This window comes from Dermacentor andersoni, chromosome 8 (genome assembly GCF_023375885.2).
Source record: "Dermacentor andersoni chromosome 8, qqDerAnde1_hic_scaffold, whole genome shotgun sequence".
Lineage (NCBI taxonomy): Eukaryota > Metazoa > Arthropoda > Arachnida > Ixodida > Ixodidae > Dermacentor > Dermacentor andersoni.
The window spans coordinates 441,288-455,775 of NC_092821.1; the positions used below are offsets into that span (position 1 = coordinate 441,288).

Here is a 14,488-nt window from a genome sequence, read left to right on the forward strand (position 1 = left end):
GGGGTTAACATGCCGCCTGCTCTTTTTTTCTACCCAGTCACACACATATATGTTATAGCTACTATAGCTACTATGTGCATCAGCACCTCAGGCTGCATGACTAAGCACATTGACTGTCCACTCCTCGGACCTGCCGTGAGGCATTTCGCTCCTTGACAACTTGGACTGCGCGACTAGCCATATGAAGCGTCGACTTCTCGGACCCGCGGCTAGGCATTTCACGCATTGGCAACTCAGTGTGCTTGACTAAGCGCATTGAGCGTCGATTTCTCGAACCCACAGCTAGGAATCTCCTAAGCACGTCATGTGTAGACTCTTTGGACCCACGGCGACACATTTTGCGCGTCGGCACCTCGGACTGCACAACTAAACACATTGCACGCTGACTCTCTTATTATATTGTCACCATATCTTCATTACACTGTCATCCCAACCCTTCATAAAGAGAACCTCATCATGAGCTCTTTTCTTTAGGCCCCTTGAGCTAGCATAGACACCGGGCTGCAGAAGTGTGGCATCACACTAAAGTACTAGCCGAAAAGCACCTAGCAGCTGCATTGCTGCCTATCTGTGGCTCTCTGGTCCTAAGCTTGTCAAGGGAAGATAACTCGAGAGACTGCCGAGAGCCTTCATTCAGATAAGGTCATTCTGCCAAAAGAAAAAGAATGCTTCACTGATTGCACTGGAGACTGCTATCAACTTCAACTTTATTAATTCTTCTAGTTACACTAGAAATGTGAAGCAGTGCACAGGTACGGCACTAGAACTATATTCTTGTCCACTCAGAGTTGTAGGCCTCAGTGGGTTGGAAGCCAGGTAACATGCTCTATACAGTCAAACCCACTTATAATGACACCGGTTTTAACAATACAGCGCAGTCCACTTATAGCGATATCAAGAATAACGAAAAATCCGATCATTATAACCTATTATAGCTATATCTGGACTGCCGTTAAAAAAAAAAAAGCTGTTAAACGTACCTGCATACCTCCGAAACCAAATTTGCCACTTACGATAAACAATTGACGTAGAAAGAAGGCTCTGAAAAATGAAACCTTTATTCATACCTCTAAACAGCGTGTCAAGCATTAAGCGGGCTGAAATAGTCAGAAATCTGCGCTTGCTTTTGTAGAAGTTTCAGGTTCACAACCGCGGTGTGCATCGTGTCCAGTGGCTGTGCGAACACTGGTGACTATAGTTTAGCGTGCATGAAATCAGTGAGCGACCCTGTCGACGACAGTGCACTTTGCGTGAACGTTGGGGTCGCTGTCAAAGGTGGGGCACTGTCAATCTCATTGTCATTGCTGCTGCTGTCGTCGCTCCTGTTGCACCACGCTGCTGCCTGTGTCATGAGAATCGCCCCCTCGGAGATTCTTCGCAAAACGAGGGAGTGCCATCTCCACACAGAAACTCCTCCATCGAAGCACCGCCTACTTTATCACCAGTAGTGACGTGCTCCCAGAGTTCGGTAATGTCAGCAGCTGCCACTGTGTTGGTTTCACACGTGGGGGGTTTCACCTTGGCATGCAAATCCCGCCGTTTTCGTTGATCAGCGACATGATCAATGGTTCTAGCCTTCATGATCGTGGCGCTCGTGGTTTTCAGAATTGTCGATATCATCGACTTCGCGAATCATGCAAAATTTACAGCTTCGTCCCAAGCGTCACATCCTTGCGCTGTGTTGGCACACCAACCGCTGCTTCCGCGGCGCATTTCCACGCTCGGTGAGGAAGAGAGGGAGATAGTAGAAAGGAGGCGAAGGCGTGGTTTGCTTCTGCTTCTCGCTTCTTTTTTTTTCTCTGGATGCTTGTTGGCAAAGCGGATGCGAAGCAGCTGGCGCCATATTGTGGGACGCTGCACCAACTTGCGATGCTCTCCACGGCTTTCGCTAGCAGGACGCACTGTGCGGTAATTGCGGCAGATGCGAACTCTTGTAGGCCCCCTCTCGGTTAAGGGGAACTGAGCAGCACAAATTTCATGACTATTCTGCATGGAAAACACCCCCCAAAAGGCAGAATTTCGATCGTTATATCCGATATGCGGTGAATAACATTTGTTGTATACATTTTTTTTCTCATAGCCGTAATGCACAAGTTGATACTCTGAAGTCAACTCATTGTTAAAACCAATATAGTGTATGTGGTAGTGACGTTAAAGAACGCAATAGCAATACTATGAAAGACAAAACTAGATTTTATTGGGCTTTTAGCGACAAGTTATTGCTGCATTAGTATTTAGTATTTGTTTGTGGTTTTTATGTTGCCATGCGAAAAAGTGTTTCTGTTTCTTCTATTTTGTACTCCGGGGAGCTGGGAACTAGTCCAGCTGACTGGTCAGCTTTTTTTCCCGCACTCCCTCACTTCATGAGTGAAATTATATTATAACCTGTGCCCACAAAACATACACTTAAAGCACAACGAGAGCGGCGAACACAGTCGGCTTGTTGAAAATCTGATCAGCGGGTCATGCGCGTCGGCTGTTGTAGATAAGTCGTCGAATGTTCCAAAGTAATCGCTGGGACCCGCATGCCTTCGATAAAGTTCCACGCAATTTGCGTTGCGCATACAGTCGAAACCCGCAATAACGAAATCGGCAGGGAAAGCAAAACATTTCGCTTTTGCGGGAATTTCGTTAGCGCGAGAATGAGGCAGAGAAGACAGGGAAGGGAATTGGCTTGCAAAAAAAATTAATAAATACAATTGCCAAAAGTCTGTCAGCTTACTTTCCCGATGCTTTGCAGCAATTTTACTGCTCTCGACTCGCACAGCAAAAAGTGGTCCATTGCCACGTCGTCATCATGCTCACCGAAAAATGAACGAATTATGTCGAAGGCATTATACACATCTCGCGGGTTCGCAGTCCTCTCATGATTAGGTGTCTGGTGGTCGTCATCGGCACCTCGGCAAACGCTACTTATGATGACCTCATCAGTCAGCTCTTCATGCATCACAGCACCTTCATCGATGCTGAGCCCATCCGGAACACCATCAGTCACGGCAGAAAGTTCACCCCATGCGTGGGCCAGCGATGGCGGCACTGCGCCATCAGGGGACGTATTCTGAAACGTTCGCCGCGGCGAAAGTTTCGCACTGGCCACGCCTCCGCCGTTGCGGCGCGCTCTGAATGGCTGCTTTGACAAAACCGGAAATTCAGGTGGCGCAAGTGAATTTCCGGTTTTGTCAAAGCAGCCATTCAGCGCGCGCCGCAACGGCGGAGGTGTGGCCAGTGCGAAACTTTCGCCGCGGCGAACGTTTCAGAATACGTCCCCAGCACTGTCAACTAGTGCACCTTCGGGCGAATCTTCTTGCGATGCCACTGGATCAGCGCATGATGCTTGCCGAGTGGCAATGAAGCCGGCATGTTTAAAACAATTAGCTATCACGGCTGGCGACGTCGCAACCCACGCGGCAGCCACCATCTCAAGCGCTATGAACATGTCCACTACAGTGGGAGGCTTCAATTGGAGGTTCAGCAGCAGACACTGAATCAGCCTCTCCCTCTAGTCGTACTTGACGCTACGAATGACGCCTTGATCAAGCAGCTGCAGCACGGAAGTTCAGTTTGGTGAAAAAAAAAAAACCAAGTGCACGTTTTCCATTTACACGTCATCGACATGATGGGCACTGCAATTGTCCAAAAAAGGCAGACCGATCTGCCTGCCTTCCGCATGTCCGTATCGAAGGCCTCGAGCCAGCTGCCAAATATGACCCGGGTCATCCATGCCTTCAGGTTCGCGGTATATTGTACGGGCAGCCGGAGATTTCCCTTGAAGTAACCGGGCTTCTTACTTCTGCCGATTACAAGCAGTGGCCGTTTATCTGTGCCGTCCATGTTAGTGCACAACAAAATTGTTACACGCCGCTTGCTGTGTTTCCCCCCGCGGCATTTCTGGTCTTTTAAGTCCAAAGTCTTCGGTGGCAGCATCTCGTAGAATAAGGCCGTCTCGTCTGCGTTATATATGTCCAAGGGCTTGTACTGGTGCAATACTTCTTTGTTGGTCAGCAGCCACAATGACGTTGTCACAGGGCCGACGGCTGCTGCCTCCCCGGAAATGACTTTGGCCACAATGTCGTAGCGGGCTTTGAAACGGCTCAACCAGCCAGGGCTATGGTTATGTTGCGCTCAGTTTTACACAGACGATATTAAGGAAGAACAGGACGTTGACGGACGTAGCGCAAAAGCCAGGGCTAGCCTTAATATCGGCGTGCCCGAGAATGCACGCGAAGTCCAGCGCTTTCTGCTGAAGAACTCTGCCAGACAGCGGCACTTTGTTGGCACGCTCTTCACAAAACCATGCAAACACCGCCTTGTCTACGTCTGGAAATGTCACAGCGCTCACCGTTTTGTTCTTCGCACTCACACCATTTCCGAGCGCGCCGAGAATGGAGGCCTTGTTTTTCAGAATCGTAGATATCGAACTGCACGCAATTCCAAATTCTTCGGCGATATCCATTTTCTTCCTACCCATTTCAGCTTGGGCAATAATTGCAGCTTTATCCTGCAGTATAATAAATTTCCTCTTTCTGGCTGGAGGCGGCATCTTAGCATTCCGTCAAAGCAAATGGTCCGATTGGCACACAGACGTTGACGAACTGTAGCGCCAGCCACACTGAGCACACGACCATGTGCGGCGGTACACAAAGCCCACTGATAAAGTGTCATCCGGGGTATCGGAGCCGGGGTATCGGAGCCTTCACGTGTATTAGATGTCGATTTGGCTGCCACGCACGCAGGCGTTTCGCTTCGCATTTAGCACATGCTGTGATGGCACACAGGATTAAATTAAATGTGCTCACTGCGAGATTGCCTACGGTTCTTGTCCTTTATTTGTATCATTTAAATACTGACACGTGTACTTATCTTTATCGGGCGACCACATTTCGCCGCCTAACAAATGTTATCGCACAGCGCGGGACGCGCCTGCATGTATCCGAAGTTTCTGGAAAGTTATCGATGCTTCTATCCGCTGTCTGTTGTCGCCGAACCTTATGTTATCTGATTTTATCACCTGATGCGAATGGTGTAGAACTTTCTGGAAGGCACGCGGGTCCCAACGATTAGTCTGGAACATTCGACGATTGATGTATAAAAGCCGACATGCTTGACCCGTTGATCAGATTTTCGCCGATCGCCGACCGTGTTCGCCGCTATCGTTGTGCTATAAGTGTAGCCTGTTTTTCTGGGCACAGGTTCGCCCAATAAAAGTTAGTTTTGTCTTTCACAGTATTTCTACTCTGTTCTTCAATGTCACCACCGCGTGACAATACTAATAATTACATTTTTGGCCCGGACACTGCACTGTCACCCGTTGCGACGGGTGAACGACCACCACCATCATCATCATCGCTGTCGCCTGTCACGAGGTGGTGCGAGGCTTTTTTTTTATTGTAAACAGTGATGGCGGTGGCCACGCAAGTGTGCTGTGGCGGTACTTAATGCAATTTAAGCGCACAACGAATGCATTTAAGCAGTTTCCGGTGTGGGGATGCGCGACCCTCACGCGTCCCCTGATATGTTGGTTTTCCCGCACGGCTCGTGTGGCCTGGCGCCCGCGGCGGTCGGAGTGGTTGAAGAGTGTTGTGTCGGCAGCGGCAGGCAAGCGGGGGGCCCCGACGGGCGAACGCGCAGCTGGCGCCGGCGCAGTGAAGGAGACACGGAGCTAACTGCTCCCGATGAAAACCGGAACGAAGACTCGACCGACCCACGGCCGTTTATTACTTATAAAGGCTTCACATGCTAGATGACACCTCCCGATTGGTCCAAGCTTGTCACATGACAGAAGGGGGGTACGCCATCTAGCTAAGCAATTACAAAACATACATGTGCGATGACACAGAGATCTGACAGGGGGCGACACTATACTACATCATCCCCCCCTGGAAACAAAGCAAGCATACAGTGAAACGCGCACACAAGACGCGCACTTAAGTCCAAAGGCAATTTCAGTTCATTCCCCCCCATGTTCACACACGCGCACCAGTTGCACACAAAGCACGCACTTAAGTCCACAACAAATTCAATCCATCCCCGCCCAAGTTCACATACACGCGCACCAGTCTTGGGCACCAAAATATGGGCAGTCACTCAAATAAAGTCGAACAAGAAACACGGCACAAAACTCACTGCACCGCAACAAGGAGCACATTTTATACCTGTGTTAATGAAACATGTGGACTGTCTGCTAAATGTCACAACGAGGCCCTTAGCCGTGGCATTTCGAAGACTTAAATACGCTCTACACTACAGAAACAAAATCATCGAGCCACGGAGGCAGTTTTCTGTCACGATGAGGACGCGTGCGTACTTCAGAAGAACTTAGGGGGTTGCGACGCGTATCGGTCGACTTTAAAGACCCAGTCGTCCCACTATTATTTACCTCCCCCTGGTTGGAAAACTGAATGTGGTTGTCGCTCAAAGCTGGAGAGGGTTGCCCAGAAAGCTCCTCTCGACGTCCCAACAAGTCCTGGGAGGCTACCAATTCCCCAACGGAATCAGAGACGACTGCTGACTGTGCAGACTCGGAAGTGATACAGCCAGACGAACTACTTAACTGATGCCTATGAAAGGACGATGTCACTACAGACGAGTCATCGGAATGACTATCCAAGTTTGAATATGAGTACAAAAAGTTTCTATCACTTGTACACAATGTACTACTTGCTGGATCCTTCATCACTACGGTTAACTTAGACACATGCCACGTTTGCCCATCACTGAGTAGAAAAGTAGATGGTCCTATCTGGGCCTTGACTTTACGAGGTTTACTGTACTTAAAAAATCCCTTCCTGTTAAATCTTATTCTGACGGTGTCTCCCACCTTGATACGAGTTGCCTGAGCACCTCTACGTTTGTCTACGTACTGTTTAGTCTGCCACTGTTTCTGCAAGACCTTTTCTTGAACTTGAGACACAAGACTGTCCTGTTCCCGCAGATCTACACAGAGCCGCATGGTTCCATCCCTCTTGCGCACCACCACGAGTGGAGACACCCACTCAGTAGCCTCGACGCGCTCGATGACGTCGCAGTCCTCGAGACGTCGCAATTCATGTGTGACCTGGTCACGGAGGGCCAGGGGTAGTCGGCGCAACTTTGAAGATACTGGTTTCGCATCTTGCTGCCGATGAATTCGGTGCACAAAGTTGTTGACGAGGCCCAACTCGTCACTGGAAAGGTGATCAAAACCCGGAGGCACACCTGTGGGGCTCTGTACTGAAGGAAGCGATGGTAGACGACATGCCAACGACGTACCGTCGATCTGTATGCCCAAGCGTTGGATGGCGTCTAAACCCAGCAGTGATGTTCCTGTAGTCGTTACGTGGAACGTGACGGAGCATGACCTTTGGAAAAACTGGACAGTGGCTTGAAACAGGCCTTGAATGTCGATGCGTTGCTTGGAGAAATTTTTCAAGTCCACTGTTTGTGACAGTCTGTGCTGTCGACCAAAGTGCTTTCCAAAATCTTCGGCCGTCATCAATGAGACAGACGCTCCCGTATCCACCGGCAGTCGCATGGAGACGCCGTTCACTACGACTGGAACTTCCAAATCTTTTTTAGTTTCAAAAGCGCTTACCGTCAAGACAGACGCGGACGGCTGCCCTGCGGAAGTTGAAGACAGCGTCTCTGCGGAAGAGACGTGTTGAACAGTACGGGTTTTTCGGCATACTGATGCAAAATGGCCCAACGTGTGGCAGGCGTTGCACCGCCGATTCCTTGCTGGACAATTCCTGTACGTTGCAATATGCTTCGTGCTGCCACACCGATCGCAAGCACCACGGTTCCCGGAGGAGCCATGTGCGAAATGTCGGTCGTCTCGGCGGCTTCTCGGAAGAAGTCGGCCATCTTCATGGCCTCCCGGACTACGTCGGCCATCTTGGCGGCTCCCCGGAAGAAGTCTGCCTTGCTGCTTCGCTTGAAGCTGACGCTGCGCTGGTTAACTGCCTTGCTGCTTCCTGCTCCTCGTCTGCAAAGTACTTCCGTTGTCCCTCACGCCCGAGAGCGCTGACGAGCGCGGACGCTCGTCGCGCGTCCGTCCAGTCGCCACCGCCGGCCGCTTCGAGGTGGGCCTGAAAAATTTTTTTCCAGCGATACCAAGGGATTAACGGTGGGCCGGGCACTTCAAGAAAAACGGGAAGGTTCGCAGTAAAAGCCATGCCGGGTAGCGTGCAGGAGGCAAGCCGGAGCTCGCCGCAGGAATGGGGCAAGAACAAAGGGGCGAGTAGGCCTAGGCTCGGAAGCCTCGCGACGCCGAGTGCGTCGGCGGCGTTTGCCTGCCATGCGGACACGGGAAGGGACGCTTCACTTACGAAGCTCGTTGGTGTCCCGGGGCTTCGGTCGGAACCGCTGCGGGAATCCCATCCTCGTCGCCAAAAGATGTTGTGTCGGCAGCGGCAGGCAAGCGGGGGGCCCCGACGGGCGAACGCGCAGCTGGCGCCGGCGCAGTGAAGGAGACACGGAGCTAACTGCTCCCGATGAAAACCGGAACGAAGACTCGACCGACCCACGGCCGTTTATTACTTATAAAGACTTCACATGCTAGATGACACCTCCCGATTGGTCCAAGCTTGTCACATGACAGAAGGGGGGTACGCCATCTAGCTAAGCAATTACAAAACATACATGTGCGATGACACAGAGATCTGACAGGGGGCGACACTATACTACAAAGCGCAGCGCGATAGATGGCACGAGTGTTGCGCTGCTACTAGAGTTACTGTATATGCTACCACAGGTATATGCTACCTGTGGTAGCATGTACAGTAACTCTAGCTGCTACCGGCGGGGTTACTTGGGTGCGGGAGCGGAAGGCGCTTCCTCTTTGGGTCGGGACAGGAAGCAGTACGGACGTGCCGCGCGTGCGCCGATCCATGCTTCTGCGAGGCCGTCTCGCGTGGCCGCCTTGGAACGCGCCACGGTTCGCGTGACCGTACATGCGAACGACCAGGCGTTGGGATCCAGCATGGGGCGAACTTATTCGCTTGCTATCCGGTCGCGGTGAGTCGGACTTCTAGATTTGTCGCGCACCCATCGGCATGTTTTGGGGATAGCAACTCGGCTAGCAGGCATTGATCTATGAAAGGTGCAATAAATGCCCTTGTGATTGTTTGCACTACTGTGTTGTCGTTCCTTTGTCCCAAGAGCATGGGAGGAGAACCCCACACCGGACACAATTAGTTATTACAATTTGAACAATTAGTTTCTGGATAAATAAGATTATTTGTGGACTGTCGTTTCAGAAAATTTCGTTAATGGGGGATTGCTATAGAAAAAAGTTTCGTTGTCGCGAGATAGGAAATGCATTGACTCCTATGGCTGTTCGCCAGGGATCCGAAAATATTTCGTTACCGCGGGTTTCGACTGTACATGCAATCAGATTGCACAAGGTTCATTGACAGCAGACAGCGGCTAGAAGCATCGATAACATTCTAGAAACTTCCGATGCATTTAGGTGCGTCCTGCACTGAGCGATAACATTTCGTGGACGGTAAAAGTGCTCACTCAAAAAAGATAAATGAGTTCACGTGTCAATATTGGTATATGTGGCATCGTTATAAGTGGACTTCCCTGTATATTGGTTATAACAATGAAAAGCTGCTGCATTGTCAATATTTGTATGCTTTCTATTAGGAAATAACCAGCTTACTACAATGTCTCCATGCCGCATTATCAGTTATAAGGATCAAGTCTGGCTGCTGCGTGTCCATGCCAAAAGGTAATGGAATGCGAAACCTTTGAGAAGAAAAAAAGAAGTGAAATGTGAGCCACTGCACGATTGCCTGCTACCACAAGTGCTGCCGTGCACTTCTCTCCATTAGAGATGCATGCCAGCCTCGCGCACATCTCTCCCGTCGCCCTTCTACCCCTCTGAACGCGAATGTGCTGCGCCCATAGCTCTGTGCCACACCACCCTCCGAAACACGAATGAACTGCGCTGCTTACAGATTGCTCGTTGGGCCATCTCTATGGCTGGGCCCTCACAGTTAATTCTTTATTCTATGGCCCTCATTCTGCGCAATTCTGCTAACGGAATAAGTCATTCGTGCTTGTCTTTGTTCATTGCATCGAAGTCGTTCCTGGCCTCGTTCTGCTTGCCACCGAAATTGAAGATGGCTGATCCGCCCGCTGATCATTGGCAATGCACGACGTTGCTGGTGAAAAGAAAGTGTTTTGCTATATATTTAGAAATGAAATGCTTCTAACTGTTCAGGCAATGGTCACAAATGTGCTTGCATCGGATAGTGACAGTGATGGCCATGATGGCAGCACTGATGCTGTAGACTAGGCTGCCTCAACATTGTCCCCGCGGAAAGCCCTGTAAATGATGCAGTCCCTCATGGGCTTGTTTTCGTGAGGGACCTTCCGCTTCACTTCGTGGAGCACGGATGCCTTGGAGAAGGATGTCGGCAAGCTTCACGTAAAGCAAGCAAGGCTGACGGACATGCAGTTTTCTCGTGCAAGCCAATGGGAGGTACGTGGCGAGATGCTTGTGGCCGTTCCTTGGGCCATAGTGCTAGTCATGACGTTCTCACTTTCTTAGCGTGACTTTTTCTAAATTTTGATGTGGCTATTAATTCACCTGAAAAGTGTTGCTAATGTGGAGGTAATGTAATAAATAACAATCCAAACTTGCTCTGCTGCAAAAAGAGAAAAGCAACAATGCCACGTCCTTCAGCACACATTTAGCTTTGCAGTCACTGTTCAACTCTTGCATTTTTTAAGCTCCCCTGGCCCTCCAGGAAGTGGAAAGAAAAAAATTCTGCTGGATAAATGTTCTGAGAATATCACTCTGAAACTTTTATGAAAGCATCGAGGAGGCATTCTAGATATATCTGCCAATTTTCTTCAACATCCGTTAAGGAATTCAAAAGTTGGGTCTCAAAGCAATGTCCCACCTTAAGCCTTAAAGGTCCCTAAAATGGATTGCAGGAAAGTATACATTGGGCAAACTGGACGTTGTCTAAATGATAGGTTACGGGAGAACAAATACATGTGCCAGCTTCTGACAGCACCTAGCAACTTGGCTGCACATTGCAAACAATGCAAATGCCCTCCGCTACTAGAAAGCACCACAGTCATTGGCACCTCAAAACCAAAAACGGAGTGAGAAATATAAGAGGCGCATGTGATAGTTAAAGAAAAAGAGATGTGTGTAAGCACTCCGTCCATCGCGCTTATCGAAGCTGAGGTCGAGTTTACGAGGGCGAATGGGTGCAAGTGAAAGATTTATGCCTGGCCCAGACTATGGTCACATGTCGTCACCTTGTCATATCTTTTTATATCTTCCCCCATGCGCCATATCTCCTTGTATATAAGCGCATTCTTTTATTTGTGACGAAGAAGATCGGCAGGCTGAAAAGCCCCATTGCCATCGCGTGGCTCGTACCCTGTTCGCTCGCTGGCTGCGCCCTACCTGCTGTTGCCGCGTTGGTCGCTGCTTCTCTACGACCCGAATAAACCCCCTTTACAATTGGTGGAGGTGCTGGGTACAACTGGAATTCTGGAACTTCGCAACCGGACACTGCAGCCTGTCTTCATTATGCCGGAAGAAGGATCACCGCAACCACAACCCGCTGCCCCGGTGACTACCGTGGTCTGCCCCGGCCCGCTGCGTCAACGCGACCCACCCATCTTCAGCGGTACCGAAGACCATGACGTAGAAGACTGGCTCGCTGACTACGACCGGGTGAGCATCCACAACCACTGGGACGACACCAAAAAACTGAATTACGTATCGTTTTATTTGAGCGGTGTCGCCAGCGTATGGCACCGCAACCATGAACGTGATCTCACGACGTGGCCAGCCTTCAAAACTAACGTGACGGAGGTATTCGGGCGCCCCGCGGTTCGCAAGCTTCGCGCCGAGCAACGTTTGCGCAGTCGTGCGCAACAGTGCGGGGAGACATTTACAAGTTATATAGAAGATGTTGTCGACCTCTGCAACCGCGTTGACGTCACAATGGCTGATGCCGAGAAGATCCGCCATATTTTAAAAGGCATTGAAGACGACGCCTTCCAGATGCTGTTGGCGAAAAATCCGGCGACAGTCTCTGAACTCGTCAGTCTCTGCCAAAGTTTCGACGAACTCCGCAAACAACGCCTAGCCACCCGCCAATCTCCTCCTCAGGCGACTTCAATGTCGAGCTTGGCGGTTTCCCCGGATAATACGTCGCTACTGCTACAGATCAAGGAGTTCGTCCGTGAAGAGGTGGCTCGTCAGCTTTCTCTGATTCCCCTCACACACGGCCAGTCGAATTCTCCGTTGGCGCCCGCTCTCCAATTTGTCATCAAGGCGCAGGTAGCCGACCACATTCCACCTTCTCTCCAGCAGGCTCCGGTTGCCGCTCTCCTGACGTACGCCGAAGTCGCTTCGAGGCCTGCACCACAGACCTACGGTCCCCTTCGCCCGCCTTTGCGCCAGCCCGTATCCGCTCCGGTCCGGCCACTGGTGCCGTATGCACGACCTCAAGATCATTGGCGCACGGAAGATAATCGGCCGATTTGTTTTTATTGTGGCCGTGCTGGACACGTAGCACGTCACTGTCGCCTCCTTACCCCCAACGTCCCCAACAATGTGCGTCCATATGCGCCACGTTTCCACCAACGCCGCAACTATTCGGACACCTTTGACTCTCCTCCTGTTGTCGACACCGCATTCTCCGCTGCTCGCCGTTCACCTTCTCCTCGCCGCCGCTCGCTTTCACCCATGCACCAGCGTCGGAGCCCTTTGCGCCAGGAAAACTAAATATCGCAGTTCATGAGGCGAGAACTGCGGTGCCAGCGAAATGTATAAGGCCTCACACTTCCCCGAAGAACGTTATTGAAGTCGCCATAGAAGGAACATTGACGCTAGCACTTGTCGACACCGGCGCTGCACTTTCAGCGATAGATGCCCGTATTTGCCGCAAGATCGGAAAAGTGACGACACCGCTTTCTGGACTGTCTCTTCGAACTGCCAACGCGCAGCACGTCGAGCCATCCGGCGCCTGCACTGCTCGTGTCGTCATTCAGGACGTCCTCTATTTCATAGAATTCGTCGTGTTGCCATCATGTTCACACGACGTCATATTAGGTTGGGACTTTCTCTCCACACATCATGCGATCATTGACTGCGCCCGCGCCGAAATCGAGCTGTTTCAGTTTTCGACTGATATTATCACTGACCATAAGGACCATTGCCGCAAAATCTGTTTCAGAAGACACCATTATACCTGCCTGGTCTTCCACCCTTGTCAGTATCTCTTGTGACTATGTAGATGACGGCACAGTACTCTTCGCTCCGTCTGAACTCTTAGTTCGCCGCCGTTCACTACCACTGCCGTTCGCCGTCCTCGAGTTCAAAGCTGGCGCCTCTTTCATGTGCGTCTCCAACCCATCGGCTGAACCAATTACTTTACGCTGCCGTGAAAGCCTTGGCAGAGCAGAGCCACTGACTTCATCTTCAATATTTGACACGATGGACGACTCCACTTATATTGCTGCTCTCGAGGAATCGCGTCCACAGTCCCTACCGGGTTCTTTTACGCCAGCTATTGCCAGTGACCTTACGACGACGCAGCGCGACGAACTTCTTCGCTTGCTCCAAGGCTTCTCTTCCTCCTTTGATTGCCAAGCAACATCACTCGGCCGCACAACGACTGTTTCGCACACTATCGACACTGGGAGCCACGCACCAATTCGACAGCGTCCCTACCGAGTATCGGCGACTGAAAGACAAGTTATCAATGACCAGGTGAACGATATGCTCAATCGCGGTGTCATCCAGCCTTCTAGTAGTCCTTGGGCATCACCAGTCGTCCTAGTTAAAAAGAAAGACGGCTCCATACGATTTTGCGTCGACTATCGAAGGCTTAACAAGATTACCCGAAAGGATGTATACCCGTTGCCACGTATTGACGACGCACTTGACTGTTTGCAAGGAGCGGAGTTCTTTTCCTCCTTAGATCTCCGCTCTGGCTACTGGCAGGTGCCCATGGCGGACGCTGACTGTTCTAAAACCGCATTTGTAACACCAGATGGCTTGTATGAATTCACTGTGATGCCGTTCGGTCTGTGCAATGCACCCGCCAGCTTCGAACGCATGATGGACGGCATCCTACGTGGCCTAAAGTGGCATACTTGCCTCTCCTACCTCGACGACGTTGTCGTCTTTTCCCCTGATTTTCCGACCCATCTTCGGCGTTTACATCAAGTTTTGACCTGTCTCCGGAATGCTGGTCTCCAGCTTAACTTAAGAAAGTGCCGATTTGCAGCTCGAAAACTGACTATATTAGGCCACGTTGTCTCCAAAGAAGGCATTCTTCCTGATCCTGATAAACTTCGCGCCGTATCCGAATTTCCGAAGCCCACTAATTTGAAAGCACTGCGCAGCTTCATTGGCCTATGCTCCTATTTTCGACGTTTCGTTCGCAATTTCGCTACAGTGATCGCACCACTTAACCAACTTCTTCAAGGCGACAATGAACTTTCTGGTTGGTCGGAAGCCTCTGATGAT

The 14,488-nt window shown here is 50.7% G+C and overlaps 2 protein-coding genes across 6 annotated transcripts in view; one reads left to right on the plus strand and one right to left on the minus strand.

Moving 5' to 3' along the window:
- Positions 1 to 14,488, plus strand: part of LOC126526693 (nuclear distribution protein nudE-like 1) — a 463,503-nt gene that overhangs the window by 161,261 nt on the left and 287,754 nt on the right. The window lies entirely within an intron of this gene.
- LOC140219977 (uncharacterized) lies at positions 5,674 to 8,440 on the minus strand. Its single transcript, XM_072290143.1, has 2 exons — positions 8,304 to 8,440; positions 5,674 to 8,063 (listed from the first exon to the last, which is right to left on the minus strand). The coding sequence occupies exon 2, from the start codon at positions 7,508 to 7,510 to the stop codon at positions 6,236 to 6,238; it is 1,275 nt and encodes a 424-aa protein (XP_072146244.1). The 5' UTR covers positions 7,511 to 8,063; positions 8,304 to 8,440; the 3' UTR covers positions 5,674 to 6,235.

Bases quoted from the DNA above. Each gene is read 5' to 3' on its own strand.
- LOC140219977 (XM_072290143.1), bottom strand. From the start codon at position 7,510: ATGCGACTGCCGGTGGATACGGGAGCGTCTGTCTCATTGATGACGGCC.